The 17,195-nt window shown below is 46.2% G+C and overlaps 1 protein-coding gene across 3 annotated transcripts in view; it reads right to left on the bottom strand.

Moving 5' to 3' along the window:
• LOC118237067 (calsenilin-like) overlaps positions 1-17,195 on the bottom strand; it is a 42,066-nt gene that overhangs the window by 9,507 nt on the left and 15,364 nt on the right. Inside the window, exon 1 of one of the 3 annotated variants that reach the window (XM_035435478.1) lies at positions 14,766-15,475. The exons of the other annotated variants lie outside the window; for them this stretch is intronic. Within the exon in view, the coding sequence (XP_035291369.1) occupies positions 14,766-14,853 (88 nt within the window). The 5' untranslated portion in view covers positions 14,854-15,475. Of the gene's footprint in view, positions 1-14,765; positions 15,476-17,195 lie in introns of those variants that run through there. 3 annotated transcript variants of the gene reach the window in all.

Here is a 17,195-nt window from a genome sequence, read left to right as displayed (position 1 = left end):
TCCGCCTCAAGAGATGGACTCAATCTGTGCACGGGATTAACTTCAACCAGGTCAATGTTCTACACAATAGGGAAAAGTTCAATATCTCAAATATGTAAACTAGTGGACAACAGAAATCTCTCATTTCTGTCCTGCACTGGTTTTACATGCATTATTCTCTTACTCACTGCATAAAATCGCAATTCTGGGAGACAATGAAGTCAAGTAGGATAAAAAGGATAATCTGCACATTGTGTTCGCTTTATTTTTTAATTTATTTATGAGCGCTGAAATGCAACCGTGGCTCTTCATCAGACTGACAACTCATCTGAAACCCAGAAATATTTCCAGAAATATGTTTAAATTGAACTTTTTTGGACGTACTTGTTATTTTGTTTTCCAGGACGAACAAAGCACACATAAATATATAATCAGCTTTATAAGGGTCAGTGAGGACAGCACTATGGCCTTCATCCAGTGGTGTCAGAAAACCTGCAATAGCCAACCAACGGTACGGCTACAGGTACTGCTGCAGGTCTTTGCATTGTCATACTGAATGATGCAATTTCTAAACAAAATTACTTAAATTACTAGAAACTAATGAGTATTACTCATGATAAATCACAGCCATTTTTAAAAAAGGGAGTGGACAGCCTACCCTCCCATTGTATTTTTATTTCTCATCTATTGAGAGGAGGGGGGGGGGGGCAGAGAGTTACAGACATAGAGATGGGACCACAGCACAGAAAGGGGCATGGCGAGAATCGAACCCCGTGCCAGAAGGGGAGGTGGGGCATATACAGGTTTGAGAATCAGCTGCTCTGTGGAACTGCGCCAGTCTCACCCAAAATAACTGCCAATGTGACAAGATTACTGTACAAAACTTTTTCAATATAATATTACCAATATCCCCATTATATTTGGCACTGAATACCAATTCAGTTCAGTAAGGGAATTTCTTACCATTAAAAACTTCTGCAAAGTGAAGTAGCATATCATTATTACATCTCTTAAAACAAGCTGGTTGGATAAGTTAAATGGTTTTCTGATCAACAGATTGTGTTCAAACATGTTTTGTCACCATCGTGTTCCAGCATGTGATACAAATCCTCATTACACCCTGCGGCTTTCAACAGACGCAACGACGATTCCGCATCAGACATCGCTCATAACAAAAACGTGATATTAAAAAATGAAAGAGCATTGCAAATCAAAGGCTAGTGCTAATCTGTTACGCCAGTTCTTATGACTCTCCAGATGACACAGCTAATCATAACCTTTTCCTCATAATGTTATAATATCACTTTATTTTGTATAGCCATATTTCTAAGGTGGAACCCAACTGCCTGTCATGGAATAACAGAACCCCCCAGCACCTGGAAAACCGTCCAATGACACTCCTTTTTCTAGGACATAAAAACGGAACATCTGAACTGTCGCACGTTTTCGAATATTTTGAAAATGATTGTGATGTCAGAGGACACTTAACCACTCGGCTCTCCTCTCCTGATAGGAGCTGACAGGCACAATCCAGTGCAATGACTGGATGAGACTATTCTCATTAGTGTAGTGTAGTTCTAGAACACTGACATAGAATTTAAAAAAAAAACATTCCAAAAAATCTGCTCTTCAAAGGGTTAAGAATGCACTAACTGTAGTAATCACGTGGTCAATAGGTCATGTGGTCACTTCAACCTGACTTCAGCAATGACCATTTTTCGTGATATTACTGTATCCTCATAACATAACCTGACAAGAAACGATAATTCAAACTCTGTTACCAACCTGCAGAAGACAGACTGTCCAAGGTGACAAAAAAACTGTGGAATAATCAAACACTTATAAAAATCGAAATTTTCCTTTTTGTGGCTTGCCAAATTTTCTCCAGGACGCTTCTCACATTACGATGGCCATGTCTCAAACTCGCAGCCTCAAACTTGCTAACACTTACCAGATGCACTGGTTTTTTTCTCCAATTTTCCTCCCCATTCCTTTCACGTTTGTTTCCGCTGCCAGGGGAATTCCTCCCGCCTAGCGCGCGCGCGCTACGCTCAGCCAGTTCCCCGGCTCGCCTGTTACCGCGGCGGCTACGCGGGGCCTCCCCCTCCCCGGCCCTTACCGTCGAAGGACATGGGCTCCAGGATGCCGAACTGCTTGAGCACCGCCACGAAGAGAATGATGACCACGCCGATGGCGAACAGCTCCATGCCCTGGATCCCCATGGCTGGCTGCCGGGGTGGGGGGGGGGAAGGGGGGGGGGGGGGCGCGCCGGGGAGGGCGGTGTGCGCTAGCCTTGCCTATCGGAGAAGGCGGGCAGTCACAGCGGCGGGGAGAGCATTCTGGGCCGGCATGGGAACGTGGCGAGCGAAGCGGGTTCCGCTACATGGCACGCGGAACGGAGGGGCCTCGCGCACAAACCGCCATTTAGGCCCGCCCCGTGGCTCCTCCCATAACGCCGCGAGGTCTGCCCGGGAGAGACTCCGTTTTCAGAGCGCCAGCGGGAAACGAGGAAGCGACTCTCTTCAAAAGTGGCTGAGGGCTGCGCCTTCCCCAAAAATCACATCACACAATCCCGGCTTCGGGGGTGGGAGAAAAAAAATCCACGACGAATCGTGGCGACGGGTGGGTTTCGAAGGTACGAACGCATGAAATCCGGCGAGTCCGGGTCGCGTTCCTCGCGGCGTTTTCCCCAAAATGATCAGCGAGAACTACGCGGGCGTCAGAGAAACGGAGCAGCGTGACACACTAACCACCGGACCGGGGTACTGACTCATGAGCACTCTGCCTGATTGGCTGACGCACTGAATTAGGCGCAGAGTAACTAGAACACAGCGTCTGACCCATATGGCCAAGGCCATACGATAACGTGCACAGGGGAATACGGCAACGCGAACGCTCTCTCCATAGGGAATATAATCTCTGGCAAACTTCACGAAGAGTCCAGCGTCCACGCTGCACTCATGCTGCAACCTGTGAAATCAACAAAGTTCTGAACGCAATGAAAAGACGGTAAAAAAAAGCCCCTGAATCTGAGACGCAAACTGTTTGTTACTTCGAAAGAAAGGATTTCTTCTGCTTCCCTTTCGGTTCGACCTTCGTGCGAGGCCGGTGCGTTCCTCCAAACACTTCGCCTCCCGGGGGAGTTTCCCGACGAGGGCTTCGGTTCTGCGTCCTTCCTCCTTCCCTCCTCTTCGCAGTCTTCAGTGACGGGCGTCCCTCCTGCAGCGCGTGCCTTCACGTCCGTCGTTGGTCCTCATGGCGTCCGGTCCAAGCTGGTGCACTCGCGGGGATGGAAACGCAGCCTCTCTTAAAATGAAGAAGTTTGTGTTCGCCTTCCCCCGTGCTGTCGCCCCCTCTCCTCAGAGAGGCGCTCCCATTGGTGGACCAGAACCTCTCTCTTTCCCCCCCGTCTCTCCTTCGCTCCGTGCCCTTTTAACGACAGTTATCTTTCGTCTCCAGCGCTTTCGTTCTCCGTACGTCTGTGTCAAGGGCTCCGCTCTCTCTCTCTCTCCATCTCTTCTTTCAGTTTATACTCTTCCCTCCCTCCCACTCTCTCTCCCTCAGTGTCCTGTCAGAGGCTAAAGATGCTTGAACTAGGCACTCTCTCTCTCTCCCCACCTCACCTCTCAGTCCATTTATCCTCCTCTCCTTCTTCCCCTACCCATCCCATCCCACCCCCTCTCTCTCTCTCTCTCTCTCTCTTCGCACTCACCTCCTGCTTTCATGCCCTCGCTCTCTCCAGCCACAAACCACTTCTCCTCCTCTTTTCCTTCCACCCCGGGCGTGCTATCGCTTCTGGCCGACCGCAGCCCCACTCCGCCTCAGACAGATAACAGCCCCGATGCCGGGAGAAAAAGTCTCTTATTTTTTCCCAACTGGGCCGGGGAGTGAGAGAGAGAGATAAGGAGGGGATCAAATTCCAGGGACACCCCCACCATTCCTCCCACCCGTCCCCTGCTTCGATTCTCCCTCTCCTCCTCGGATAACTCAGAGAGCGCCAGAGCAGAGTGCGCGGAGCTGATTTCCTCGAGCCAAAATGGAGGCATTGTGGTAACAGGTCGCGCATCCACAGTTTCCCGTCCCTGTACCGCCTGTGCACAGAGAGACAGCTCACGGCTCCAAATATTCCGCTAGCTTCATCTCCAGAGAGAACACACACACACACACACACACACACAACTTGTGCACTGCGTAATGTACGCAAGGTGCGACCGTGTCTGCTTGTCATTGCGGACTGCCTCAAAGCAGGAGAATTACACACTGTGCTTGCAGGGACGCACGGAGTACTTGAGTAGGTTTGGTGCAATTAGGCACCTGTCAGGACACCTGAGGAGAGGTGAATCAATGGCTGCTTCACGGCTCCACCTCCAAGAAAAAACAGATTAGGCCAGGCTTGAAAACACCACTGAGATAGAGAGAGGAAAACACCCTCTCTCCTCTATCTCCATAACCAGCTAGTTTCAGCACACATATACCTCACTGGGTTTTTAGAAGCCACCAAAATCTCTAAGAAGATGAGCTAGTTTGTAACTATTATTTGATGAACCTTTCATGGTCCAAGACTTGCATTTAAGTGCACTCTCACCTGTGACCTCTGAACTGAAGTCACGGATAAGGCCTGCCTGTCGCTGTCTGGGGTTCGTGGGAGCGATGACCTCATCGTTTCACGCGTCATCGAAGAAGCATGAGACAAGCAGAAAACAGAGAGCATCCTGGGAGATCCAGCAGCCACAGACGCGGGAGCTCGGAGCAAACGGTGTCATGATATATGCGAGGCTCTCCGTACACTGTCTGTCCATACAGCAGGATCACGTATACCAGAGCTACTCCTCATCAATGAATGTCACTGTCAAAACACACGGTGGTGCTGTCAAGGTGTGTCAGAGCTGATCAGTGAGTCTGGTATTATCTGCGTGTGTGTGTGTGTGTGTGTGTGTGTGTGTGTGTGTGTGTGAGTGTGTGTTTGAGTGTATATAAGTGTTTTCCAGAGTAGAAGAGGAAGTGGAGAGAAGAATAGCTGAAAGCTGAGTTTGCACTTACTAATGCACTGTGTTAGAGATGATGGGAGATGGAGAGAAGGTAAGAGGAGGAAAAGGAGAGGGGTAGAGCAAGACAAATCGATAAGGCCTCTCGCTCTCCCCCTCCCCTCTCCCTCCCTTTCTCTTTACCTCTGTTCCCCTCTTCTTCTCCCTCTCTATTTTTCTCTCTCTGATCCCCCTCTCTCTGCCTCTTTCACCTTTTCTACCTGCCATGATGGCACTGGGTTGTGGCCAGAGAGGCAATTAGCAGCATGGACTGTGCAAAAAGAAAAAGATGGAGAGAGAGAGTCAGAGAACGAGTAAGAGAGACAGACGTACAGTCAGTTTTTTAGTTGAATAAGCAAACCAAGCCACTGGATGACTGATCCTAACATGTACTCTTTTAGTGCACAGGTTAGTCCCACGGTCTGGTTACGCATCCCAACCAAGCCAGGTCCCACTGCGGTCAGCAGCCCCAGAGGGCAATGCACAACTGCCGCTAACGTCGGCCAGGGAAGTGAGGGTTTCAGCTGGCTGGGCCTACAGTGCCTCCGCACCTGCAACTCCACCTGTTGAGATGCACCTGCCATCCTCCAACTCACGTCTGTGAGCCCCAATCGGCGAACTGGGGTGTGATGACGTCAGCAGTGGCTGACATCACACACTTTGGGGCAGAGAACATTTATCTGCCCTCCACCGAATAGCTGTACACAATCCGCCATTCCATACTGGGGTCAGAATAGGGTGGGTGAAGCAAATAGAGAATGCAAACCCACTAAAAAGCACCACTTCCTGTTGCATTTTCCCATGATGCTATTAGGGTCCTGAATGGAACGAGAGACCGGTTGTGACACCTCTGCGTTTTTGCTGCAGCCCAGGCAGTAACAGTAAAAAGTAATTTTGAATCGTCTTTTAAAATACTTAGAGGTTTTTGTACTTTTGCCTTTTTGTCTTTTTATGGCGGAGACAACGGCAAATTTCCACTTTGTCGGCAATAAAGTCTCGTACTCGAATTTGTGTGATTCACTGCCTTTTGCCTTTCCTGAATGGTTCTGTACTCTATATTATGCTGTATACATAATGTCTTAACTGCCAAAATGTCAATACAACTTCTGTCAAGTACTGAGGACATAACTTTTCTGATATAGTGCAGATTCATGCATGTGAGGAGACGCATTTCCGCTACAAGGAGACGTTTCTCCCCGACAGACGGTATTTAAAAATCTGGCATCGGAGAAAAACGGGATATGGGAAATTAACTCGAGCTTTTAGGCTGGCGGAATGACTCGAGCCCGAATCCTCTGAGACAAACATTAAAACACTTACAGCTTTTTTAAGAGATGGACCCTGTGCTGACACAACATTCTTCCTCGAGGAGCCGGGATCTCAAGATCTTTACCGTCTGACGATGCAAATTATGATGCACAACGCACAGCCCGGCACACGGTAATGAGTCTCTGCCGTGGAGATCCGGCCCATCCATCGCTGTCCAAACTTTAGGTTACTGAAATAAACTGAAGTTTTGTTATGTAGCTACACGATATTTTCTATTCAGCGCTGCTAACTGCGTGATCACACATTGTGAACTGAACCAAAAACCAAATGTCGAGATGTTGCCCATTCTGTGTTGTTTTAAAGGGTCTTATCTATTCTCTTGAGACTCACACTCTATGTGTGTGTTCTGTTGAGACAGTACAGCATATACTGTGATCATCTTTGGTGTTTCAAGCACCACAAACATGTGACAGTTCAGTCCTTGTGACTGTTCTCAAAGGCTTTATGCTTACCACCAGAGACCACGGTGGCTAGGAAGACATGGACAATAATCCCATTCATTTTTTTCAAAGCGTTCAAGCAATTACAGCAGTGAAGTGAGCCATGCACTCGGATAAAAGACTACACTTCCCATGTTGCTTCAGTAGAATGTCAGCTTATTATCCCATGATTGCCAAGGCTGCCTGGCCTTGTTTGTGAATGGAGTCATTTTGCCCACACCCTCTATCAGGCTCTTGAGTCTTCCTGACAGGTATTGGATCAACACAATCTAATTATAATTTTCAAATGAATTTCCACTGAAGCACTATGGATACTGACTGACTTTCCCTCGTTGCAATTATTGACAGTTGATTTGTTAAATGTCACTGCAGTTTGAGTTTATTATTATTATTATTCATAAAATTATTATTCATGAACATACGGCTAAATGTGTGAAAGGCAGTTGTCTGCTCTGCTCCCAAGAGCAAGAAGATACATTAATACAAATTTGAAGATATTTCAAGCTAAATTAAAGCAACATGTTCTCTGTTTCCTTCCTCATAATCATTTTCCATCCGTCTCTGTCCACGGACGCATTAATCACTCCATCCCTCCGCCCGGTCTCCTGCTCCCTTCTTCCTCACGCTGCGCGAGGACTCCCTGTCCTGTCCTTTCCTCCCTCTCTCTCTCTCTCTCTCTCTCTCTCTCCGGCCTTCCTGTCTCCCACATGAGCAGATAGCTCCTGCCCGAGGCCAGACGCATTTCCCAGTTATCATAAAGCTCGTACGCCCGCGGAAGCCTTTTAGGTTTCATAAACGCTGCCGGCCTGAGGTCTTCTGACTCAGCACAACGAACCGGCAGCCCCAAGTCAGCCAAAGAGCACGGCAGAGAGAAGTTCCCTCGGGGAAGCCAGACCATTAGCGCTCGAGCTCTTCCTTACTCAACTTTAATAAACATATCAACAGAAACATCTACCACAACAACAAAAAAAAAATCCTAAGAGCGGATTCCTGCCTCGGTCTTGGGTGCTCAAGCACACAAGAGAGAGATGATTGGTCAGGGGCAACATTTGGGGGCAATGTACAAACTGCAAAACAAATACATTCCAGCGCATATCATAAGAATAGAATACCCAATCACTACCATGAACAGACACATTCGTGTATGTACATCAGTGCAACCCCAGTGCAAATGCATGAATTACTGAAAATAAATGTCTCCCCACACACTTGCACACAAACACACCAATGAAGCACACAAATACGTAGAACCAGAGCTCTGAAATGCATGTTAAATTGATTTGTTTGCTGCATTGTCCTTCTCCATACTAGCAGAGGGTGAGAACTGGAACATTTGGACTCATTGATCTTATTTTGCGTCTGACTGTTCAAAAAAAAAAAAAAAAAAAAGCAATAAAAAAGAACACAGAAAGCAACAAATGCTACTCAGCCTACTTGTTCATTTTGGCATATGCTACACCATCCTGTAACCAAAACCACCGTCAACAAATCCAGCAATCTCAACTTACAAACAATCCTTCCTGCCCCTAAATGCAATATGCCCATCAACAAAATACAGTATTCCCTACTTTAGAAATACAATACTGCATGTTATCACAAACATGATGGCCGCTCGCCAGCAAAAGCACAAATCCCCGCCTAGAGATGTAGCCAATATCCCCGTCCACAAATATGCCCACCCTTACAACTGCAATATCTTACCACCAATAAAGGTCTGAAATTACATTGGCATGATACAGTATACTCCAGCAGGGGATGTTCTTTTGTTTGCTCAGAACAGAACAGTTCTGATAGGGATGGTGGGCGAGCCAACGCAGAGACAAATATGCAGTCCATTTCCCGGTCCATCCCTTTACACCAAAAACAGGCGCGTCCTCCGACGAGGAGAAAGATCAAAGATATCTGATGGAGAGAAATGGATATTTATAGAGGTGGCGCTTCTTTCTAGTGGGCAATAAAGAATAATCTATTCTAGGTTGTTCAGTGCTATGCTAATCATCAGCGAGACTACTTGCATTGACAGGAGTTTTGTTTTTTTTTTAAATCCAGTGGAGACTGATGGATAGACAGACAGAATGACAGCCAATAAAGTCAGAACAGTAAGTTATTCAATGCAGGGAGACAGGCACACAGACAGACAGACACAGTACCAGAGCGACAGTACTGGGCAGTGAGACAGACAGACAGACAGACAGATAGATAGAAGGACGGACAAAACCTGAGTGATGGTACAGGGCAGTGAGACAGTCGGACAGACAGACAGACAGTACATGAGTGGTGGTAGTGGGCAGTGAGACAGACAGACAGACAGGCAGACAGACAGACAGACAGTACCTAAGCGGTGGTAGCGGGCAGTGAGACAGACAGGCAGACAGACAGACAGACAGACAGTACCTGAGCGGTGGTAGCGGACAGTGAGACAGACAGACAGCCAGACAGGCAGTACCTGAGCGGTGGTAGCGGGCAGTGCTGTGTCCGCAGTCAGACAGGAAGCTTCTACGGGAGAATCGCCGGCGTGACTCCAGAGACAAAGTGGCTATCATTCCCCCCATTTCTAATCTCAGCGCCCCAAATTATGATTAAAAACAATAAACTAATCTTTCAATTAGTTTCTCAGAGATTTAACCTTATATTTAACCCAAAAACATCATACTCTAGAGAGATTATGCAAAACTTACACAAAACAAAAAACTCTATGTAAGATTGCAGCATAGAAAATCAAGCAATGGAATGCGTAAATTACATGAACCCTATAAAATAATAAATAAGCACAACTGAATCAGTTAAATAGTGATTCATATAATACTGCAGCTATAGGAATGCCCTCAAAACCATGATCTCAACTACTGAATCAGACATCACTTCTCAAAAGAGAGAGTTACTGACCCCTAACTTACATATGTCTGTGTATGGGTGTGTGTGTGTGTGCGTGTGTGCGTATACGTGTGTGTGTGTGTGTGAGTGTGTGTGTGTGCGTATACGTGTGTGTGTGTGTGTGTGTAACACCACATTTCCCAGTCTCTTTGGAGCATGTGGGTTGGGTCTGAACCAAAGAGCAGAGACAGAACTAGAGAGAAAGACATCAAAGCCACTCGCCAAATAACACGACCTTTCCAAAAACACACCGCACATCACAGCCCTCCTCTTTTCTCTCTGCCTCCTTTTCTTCTGCTCCCCACATCCATCCCCTCTTCAATCCCCACCTACTCTTTACCCAGAACTTTCAACTCTCCTCTAGTGTTACCCATGACAACCTGCCACCTGTTGTTTTTTTATTTCATTCATTATATCATATTCCTTTCTGTCTTGAAATTCCTAACACAGGGTTCAAACACTTTAAGCCATGGCTGCCTGTAGCCTTAATATTCCTGAAACCTTATTTTAATCCAAGTACAGTAATACAAACAAACACTCCATTGCTTCATTCAGAGCTCCAAAGGCTTTGACTGTCCCTCGGGACCCTCCAGTCATCTTCTCCCAGTCTTGGCTGCCCCCTAGTGACAGTACTTGCAATTGCATGCACACAATCATCGCAAATGTCATGCAGTTTGAGTTTTTCCATTGGTAATTGAATCATGACCAGGGAAACTCAGCACAGAGGCTTCAAACAGAGAAACTGCACAGCCAGCCTCTCCCCCCACCCCTCACACACACTTGCAGCCACTTGATGTATTGTAGGTCCCTAGGCTTTGTATACAGTTAATGTGAATATCCAAGCACATGAAAGACGTTCACCAATTGATCCCAGTTGTAAGAACTGAGACTTATACACATCTAAAAGATGGAATATGTACACAGAGTCGATGGTGGCATTAACATAAATAAAAGGAGAAGCAGGAAAGAGTTATTGTGTCACTGTACCATAGTCATATGTAAGCATGCAGAAAATGTGATTTATGCCCAGATTTCAATGCAACAGGGAGCAGCAGGACCTAAGACTGCAGGTTGAAATCTGGAAGAGGGCATTGCTTTTGCATCCTTGAGCTACAGCAAAACACCAACCATAACCTACTTCTGTAAACATAAATATTGTATAAATGATATGCATGGGTTGCTGCTGACCACATACAGGATATGAAGTAATGAATTGGCCTATATACTTGACTCTGTATAACTGCTGTGTTCAACAAAATGTTTATATGGCACACCACATTCACAGTATATTATTAAAGAGGAACTATAATACACACAGTTTGATTAAACATTATCATCAATCATATATGTATTACTTTTTGTTTATAACAGCACACAAATAATATATTTCAATGAATTGTACTTGGGGAATTGAAGGTTTTGTTTGTGGAAGCTTTTCATTTGTGGAAAACATTTGTTTTATTTGACACAAGGACACAATTTGTGTTCTACCTTGAGGAAAATATTTGGAATTCCCCATGTTGTTGAAACCACAAAATATTTTGCAAAAACTTAAGGGACGACAAGAAAACCAAAACTGCTCTCCAATGATAGCAACTATCCACAGGGTGGCACTAGTTCTATATCAAATAGCCACTGAGCTGTAGTACTCTCAATTACATCGCAATCAAGTAGATGAGGAAGTGCACACAGGATATGAAATTTGAGTGGATTTATCAGGCACTTCTGACTGTATAAAGATAATATACGGTACATACATACAGTGATGGCTGTTTTCCATAAAATCATATTCACCAAAGCAGGAATTGGTCATTTGACTTGCACTCTAATGTTCCATGTTCCCTCATATTAACAAATAAATTAAGTTAGAATATATAAAGCAATTATTAATTCCTATGGAAACAGTCAGCAAACGTCCTCTAATATTACTCATTGAATTATCACACAGATAGGTACAGTAATAATGTCCTTGAATTATTTGAAAGCAGTTCTATCTGTGTTGAGTGAATACGTCTGAAAGTGAACTGAAATAAGACAGGGCAGAATACCAGTAATTTGAGGGGGAAAATATTCAAAATCCCAGATTCACTGAAACTTCATGGGTTTCTTAACCCTGTGGCAGTTAACAGTCAGATGATCCTCATTAATCTCCCAATCCAGGGCTTGCTTTAAACCTGGCTTAACCCTGGGGCACAACACTTCCCCCCCCCATCCATCTTCCACATAAAAAAAAAACTCTCTCCACCAAACCCAACTACATATGCTCATAAATATGCTAATAACTCATTCATTCAGTAAATGCAATCCATAAATCTACAACTATGCAATTAAAAAACATTACTGCTGGACCTGTTTAATGTTCCTCCCCCTTATCTCTGATCTATTGTGAGCTGCTCACAAATGTAATAAAAAGAATTTTTAGAATCTGTAAGTGTAAAAGGGGTCCTCAGAGCGGAGGTTATTTTAAGGCAGAATTAGGTTTGGGGCAATGGATCTGTTGGGTATTATGGTGCTACCTCTCCACCGTGTCTTTTGGGGGGATTACAGTGAGCACTGCATTACCAAACTCCCAGGGGATCAAGCAAAGCAAAAGAAACAGGAAAGTTCAATTCTGGCGTAATCCAGTCTAACTCGCCATGCGAGAGTTCATTAATAACCAGCACAGCCAACCCGGCTCACTGCAGTTTAATCCGATATGAAATCGTAGGTATTAAATTGGTCTTTTCGGGACATTTTCGCTTTTCAGGGAACTCATCTCAGCTCAAGGCTTACGTGCACAACATCACTTCATAAGAACGGCATGAAGTCGGGAACACCAGATGACCAGGGCGTTGGGAAGCTTTCAGGACCCTGGACAGGGACAGCCTCACCTGCGGGCACGCACAGCTGAGGGTGATCGTAAAAGAACCCGGTCACAGGGAGAGTTTGTGTCTCCGAAACATCTCACAGGATTAAACCTGTTCTTCCAGTGTCTGGAGGAGTAACTCACCTATATTTGGTAAACCGCCATTTTGGTTAATTTTGTGTTTGGTGTTTTAGTTTTTACTAATTAAATGGTACGGTAAACAGTAGCAAGCCATTTCTCTCTTCAAACTTCAATTTACAGTGATTGTACCCAAAACCAAGCTGAACTAATCATTTTCATAGTTAAATGTGATTAATCACATATTTAATCATACTTCGGAAATACGTTTTTTCAGAGTTATATTTTGAGTCAACACTAAGATGAGATGGACTAAAAGTAACTTAGACACAAGCAGACAATGATTCACATCTTGAAATTGCTATCCATACACTTTAAATGGACTCTTAATTACCAGGTGACAGTTTGCTAAGAAGCACCTAAAACATCCTCCTGGAAAAAAGTCTTACAGACAGATAAGACCAAGATTCACTTGTATCAGAGTGATGGCAAGAGCAAAGTGTGGAGAAAGAAAGGAACTGCCCAAGATGTGCGAGGGGAGTCATGGATAAAAAGTGCTGTAATTTCTACAAGGTGAATCCAAAGTGTACGCAAATACCCTTAAATAAAAACAGTGAACGATCACTTTAACCGCATGTGGACTGTTTGATTACAAATCTAAAATTTTGGAGTACAGAGCCCAATCAAGAAAAAAAAAATCTTTGTCCCAAACATTATGGCGTTCATTGTATATAGCAGACTAATAGGCATGTTAGGATATTGAGCATAACAACCGTAAATGGTCATTACATTAAACAGCAGAATTCCAGTATGGCTATGTATTATTCAAAACATAAAATGGAAATCTTTAAGAAATCAAAAGGTTAAAATGAAATTTATCAGAAGCCTGCTGACAAGGTCTTCTGTAAGTTTCTAAAATAAAAAGTTAATTGATCATTCCAAGGACAAATCAAAAATATACAGATTTTTATATGCGCAGTACATCCAGCCAATCACATTCCTAGGGACCCGTTTGTCTCATACAGTCGCAACGCATATCTTAGTTACAGTTGCCATGGAGCCATTGGACGGGTACATGTTCCGTCCCGACCCCTGCTGCACTGGTCATAAGAGGTGAGCCTGGGACAAAACTGTCTCCATGGAAACGGTCTCTTTGTGCATGCTGCACAACTTCCAATAATTCAGGACAACTGACAAACACCCAGGTGTGTTTTGTAACAAACACACATATACACACACACACACAAACACACATCTTGGCATGCACACACATAGACACACACACACACACGCACATACTCATGTACGCACACACACACACACACACACACACAAAGAAAAATGATAGTAAAGGGATGGAGATTTAAAGACAGAATGGGGGAAAGGAGGAGAGTGAATCAGGATGCAGAGAGATGGATATAGAAGGAGAAACAGTGGGGGGGCTACTTGAGGATCAGCTTTGCCAGAACACAAAGAAACACAGAAAAAAGATGCTGTACTTACTGAATCACACGGTAAAGCACAGATCCTCAGATAATTATAGCTCATTAACAACACATGCAGGGACAGACAGAACCACAAACAGGATAAACACACACTCTGAGACAGCTGAAATCCCGAGCAGACACACAGCTACTGATACTCCTTCAGCAAAAGTTTTCAGCTCAGACTTTTGAATAAGTGAAGTAAATTACATAACCCGAATCCCATTTTATCTTTACATTTATACGGACGTGTTCTTAAAAGTCTTTTCCGAGAATTTCAGTTGTCAGAAATGTACGTGTCATCCACAAGATCAAAACCGCAATAAACTTTTTACACCTCCGTCTGACAAAATCTAGAGGACAGCTACAGGAAAGCAGAAGTACGTATGAGAATATTACCATTTTCCCCACGGCCCTGTAATATGCTGCAGGACACGTTTACACTTTGATATATTATCTGTGCAAAAGTAAGAGGTACAAAGAATGAGCCTGAAACTAAAGCTACTAAAACTGCCTTTTTAAAAAACATGGCAAAACACAACGCTTACAATCACTGTTATGATAAGAGAATGGAACAGCAGACAGAGGAGGGTAAAGGAAACACAGAGGAGAATGTGACATTGAAAGAGAGCAGCCCTGAGGGCTGTTTCGGAGGGGGGGGGAGGGGGGGATACGCGCGCAGGGTCGGGGGGGTGGGGGGGGGTCGCGGTACCTTGCACCAGGGTGCCCGTGATGAACCCGTAGAGGCAGCGCAGTGCTTTGCCCAGTTCCCGCCGCAGCTCGGACCTGCAGAGGCTCATTGTGCTCTGCTCGCCCGCGCCCGTACCCGCCGAACCCGCGTCTCGCGTGCACCTGCGCCCGTCCCGGCCGGACCGAAGGGTCTCCAGCTCCTGCACCGGTCACTCCGGTCCGCGGTTCTGGGAGCCCAACGAGGACGGTCCCACTCCCGATGCAAGAACCACAACCAGAACTAAACTCTGAGTTTTCCAGGACCAAGGCAGCTCGGTCTGGTCACTAATGAACAGTGCCCGGATCCCAAAAGCAAGGGGGTGTCTGCCCCGGGTAACTCTTGAGCGTCTTCAGTCCCAGCCCAGAGCCCGGGACATCTACCCTCTCCCTGCTCTTTCCCTCTCTGCCCCCCTCTTCCCGGGTCCCGCACTTCCACAGTGTCAGTCAAACGGAACGGCCGGTGGCTGCCAGCAGGGGGAGGTCCTACGGCGCGCGCTGGAGAGCAGAGTTAGCAGAGTCTCAGCCGGCGGCCTTGCCAGCACCGCAACGGAGACGGCGGGGCAGCGCTCTCACACAAGACCTCAGCGCCACAGAGTTCTGCCCGAGTAACAACAAAATGAGGCATTTATTTCTCTGGGCATATCTGCAAGGTGGGCAGTTCACTGCACCTGTGCTGAGGGGGAAAATCACACCTCCCCACCTCCTCCTCCTCCTCCTCCTCCTCCTCCTCCGGGCTGCAGGCTCGTTCCGGTCACTTGCTCTTCACACTCCGGTGCGCACAGAGCCTCGCCGCTGACACGCACTCACAGGACTGCGCTGATGGAAATTCTTCAGTGGCAAAGATAAGTACTTCTGCCTTTCGCCATGGTCCTCTTCCCACTCTTCCGGAGTCTTCCTTTGACTACCTTTCTCTCTGCCCTGCCTTCTGATCCTGAAGTCCCTCACTTCTTTTCCCTTCTTTTCATCTCTCTCTCTCTCTATCTCTCTCTCTCTCTCTCTCACTGAGCCTCTCTCTCTCTCTCCTTCAGTTCATTGTCTTCCCTAATTCACTCAGTCCTTTCAAGCTCTCCCTCAAAAGGATTATCCACCTGTCTCTTCGTGCTTGCCCTCCCCCTGCCCCTAGATCCTGTCTTTATTTCTATTTCTAATATTTAAAAAAAAATCTTTTCATTTATAAAGGCCATCAGGATCTGAGTGGAGTGATGATGCTTTGGGACCAGAAAACGACACTGGAATCATGCTGTCATGGATACCCCCCACCCCCCCACCCCCCCCCCCACCCCCCCACCCCCAGCATCATTCTCTGCTTCATCAGCTGCAAATTGAGCCTAATGACCACACCAGGAAATGCGATTCTAATTACATTGACATGCCCCCGACGCACCCATTCCACTCCTGAGGTTTTGTGCTTCTAGTCAATTCAAGTTCAAAAAATAAGTTAGCATAATCACTTTAAGTAGATTACCGCCAAACAGTGCAAGAATCTCCCTTTGTCGGTGCAGGAAACCGCTCTACATCCTGACCGCCGGGGACCAAATCTCTGTGTACACACACTGTGGCCCGGACATCACAGTCAGCGCTTTGCGAAGTGAACCCAGCGCCTCTTTTGAAAGAAAAGCAGAGCTTTACGTGTTTTTTGGCCGCGTCAAGAGAACACATTCCGGTCGTGTTGCATTTATAGTGCATCACACTGCAATAAACGTGTTACCAGCTACCCCCAACCGCCCCTCCCCCTTCCCACAGTCGCTGAACGACCCCTCGCTGTACAGGGTGATATGCTCGATAGGCATAGGTCTATATATTACAGTGTTATTTACTAAAGAACTAGGAAGCAGCCAGGCGTGCAGTTCATTGGTTTTGAAAAGGGGGGGGGGGAGTCCTGTCCTGCACCCCTATTACACACACAGCTCACTCTCTAACCACCCCCCCACCCCCCACCCCCGCCCCATCTCCCAGTAACTGCCACTCATCCCTCCGTCTCCCTTCCTCCCTCTATCGCTGTATCTCATTTCCCCTTAATGCAATGATGACCGCGCTGCTTCTGCAGATGGGTTTTATTTATAGCTGCTGAGTAATAACCAGGTGAACGCTCGTGTGCCCACAAAGCAGAATACACACGTTTGGCTCCGCCCCATCTTCCCTCGCGGGGTCCCTGCTGGTCCCTCTAATGCACCTGCTGGACACGGGACAGGGCCGACCGTACGCACTGCGGGGATGGGCTGAGAGGAGCTGTCGGCCCCTTACAGGTTTAGTTCCAGAGAGAGAGAGAGCGAGAGAGAGAGGACATCGAGGTCCAGCTTTAGGATTTGGCTTCTCCTCTCTCCTCAGGTTCTTCATAACCGTAGTTTGCCACTGAAGATAAACATGATTTTTTCCCCACTGAATACCCCCCACCATACACAAACACATGCAA

The sequence above is a fragment of the Anguilla anguilla genome, chromosome 10 (genome assembly GCF_013347855.1).
Source record: "Anguilla anguilla isolate fAngAng1 chromosome 10, fAngAng1.pri, whole genome shotgun sequence".
Lineage (NCBI taxonomy): Eukaryota > Metazoa > Chordata > Actinopteri > Anguilliformes > Anguillidae > Anguilla > Anguilla anguilla.
The sequence above is the reverse complement of the archived record's forward strand: the minus strand, read 5'-3'. Positions and strand labels throughout refer to the sequence as shown.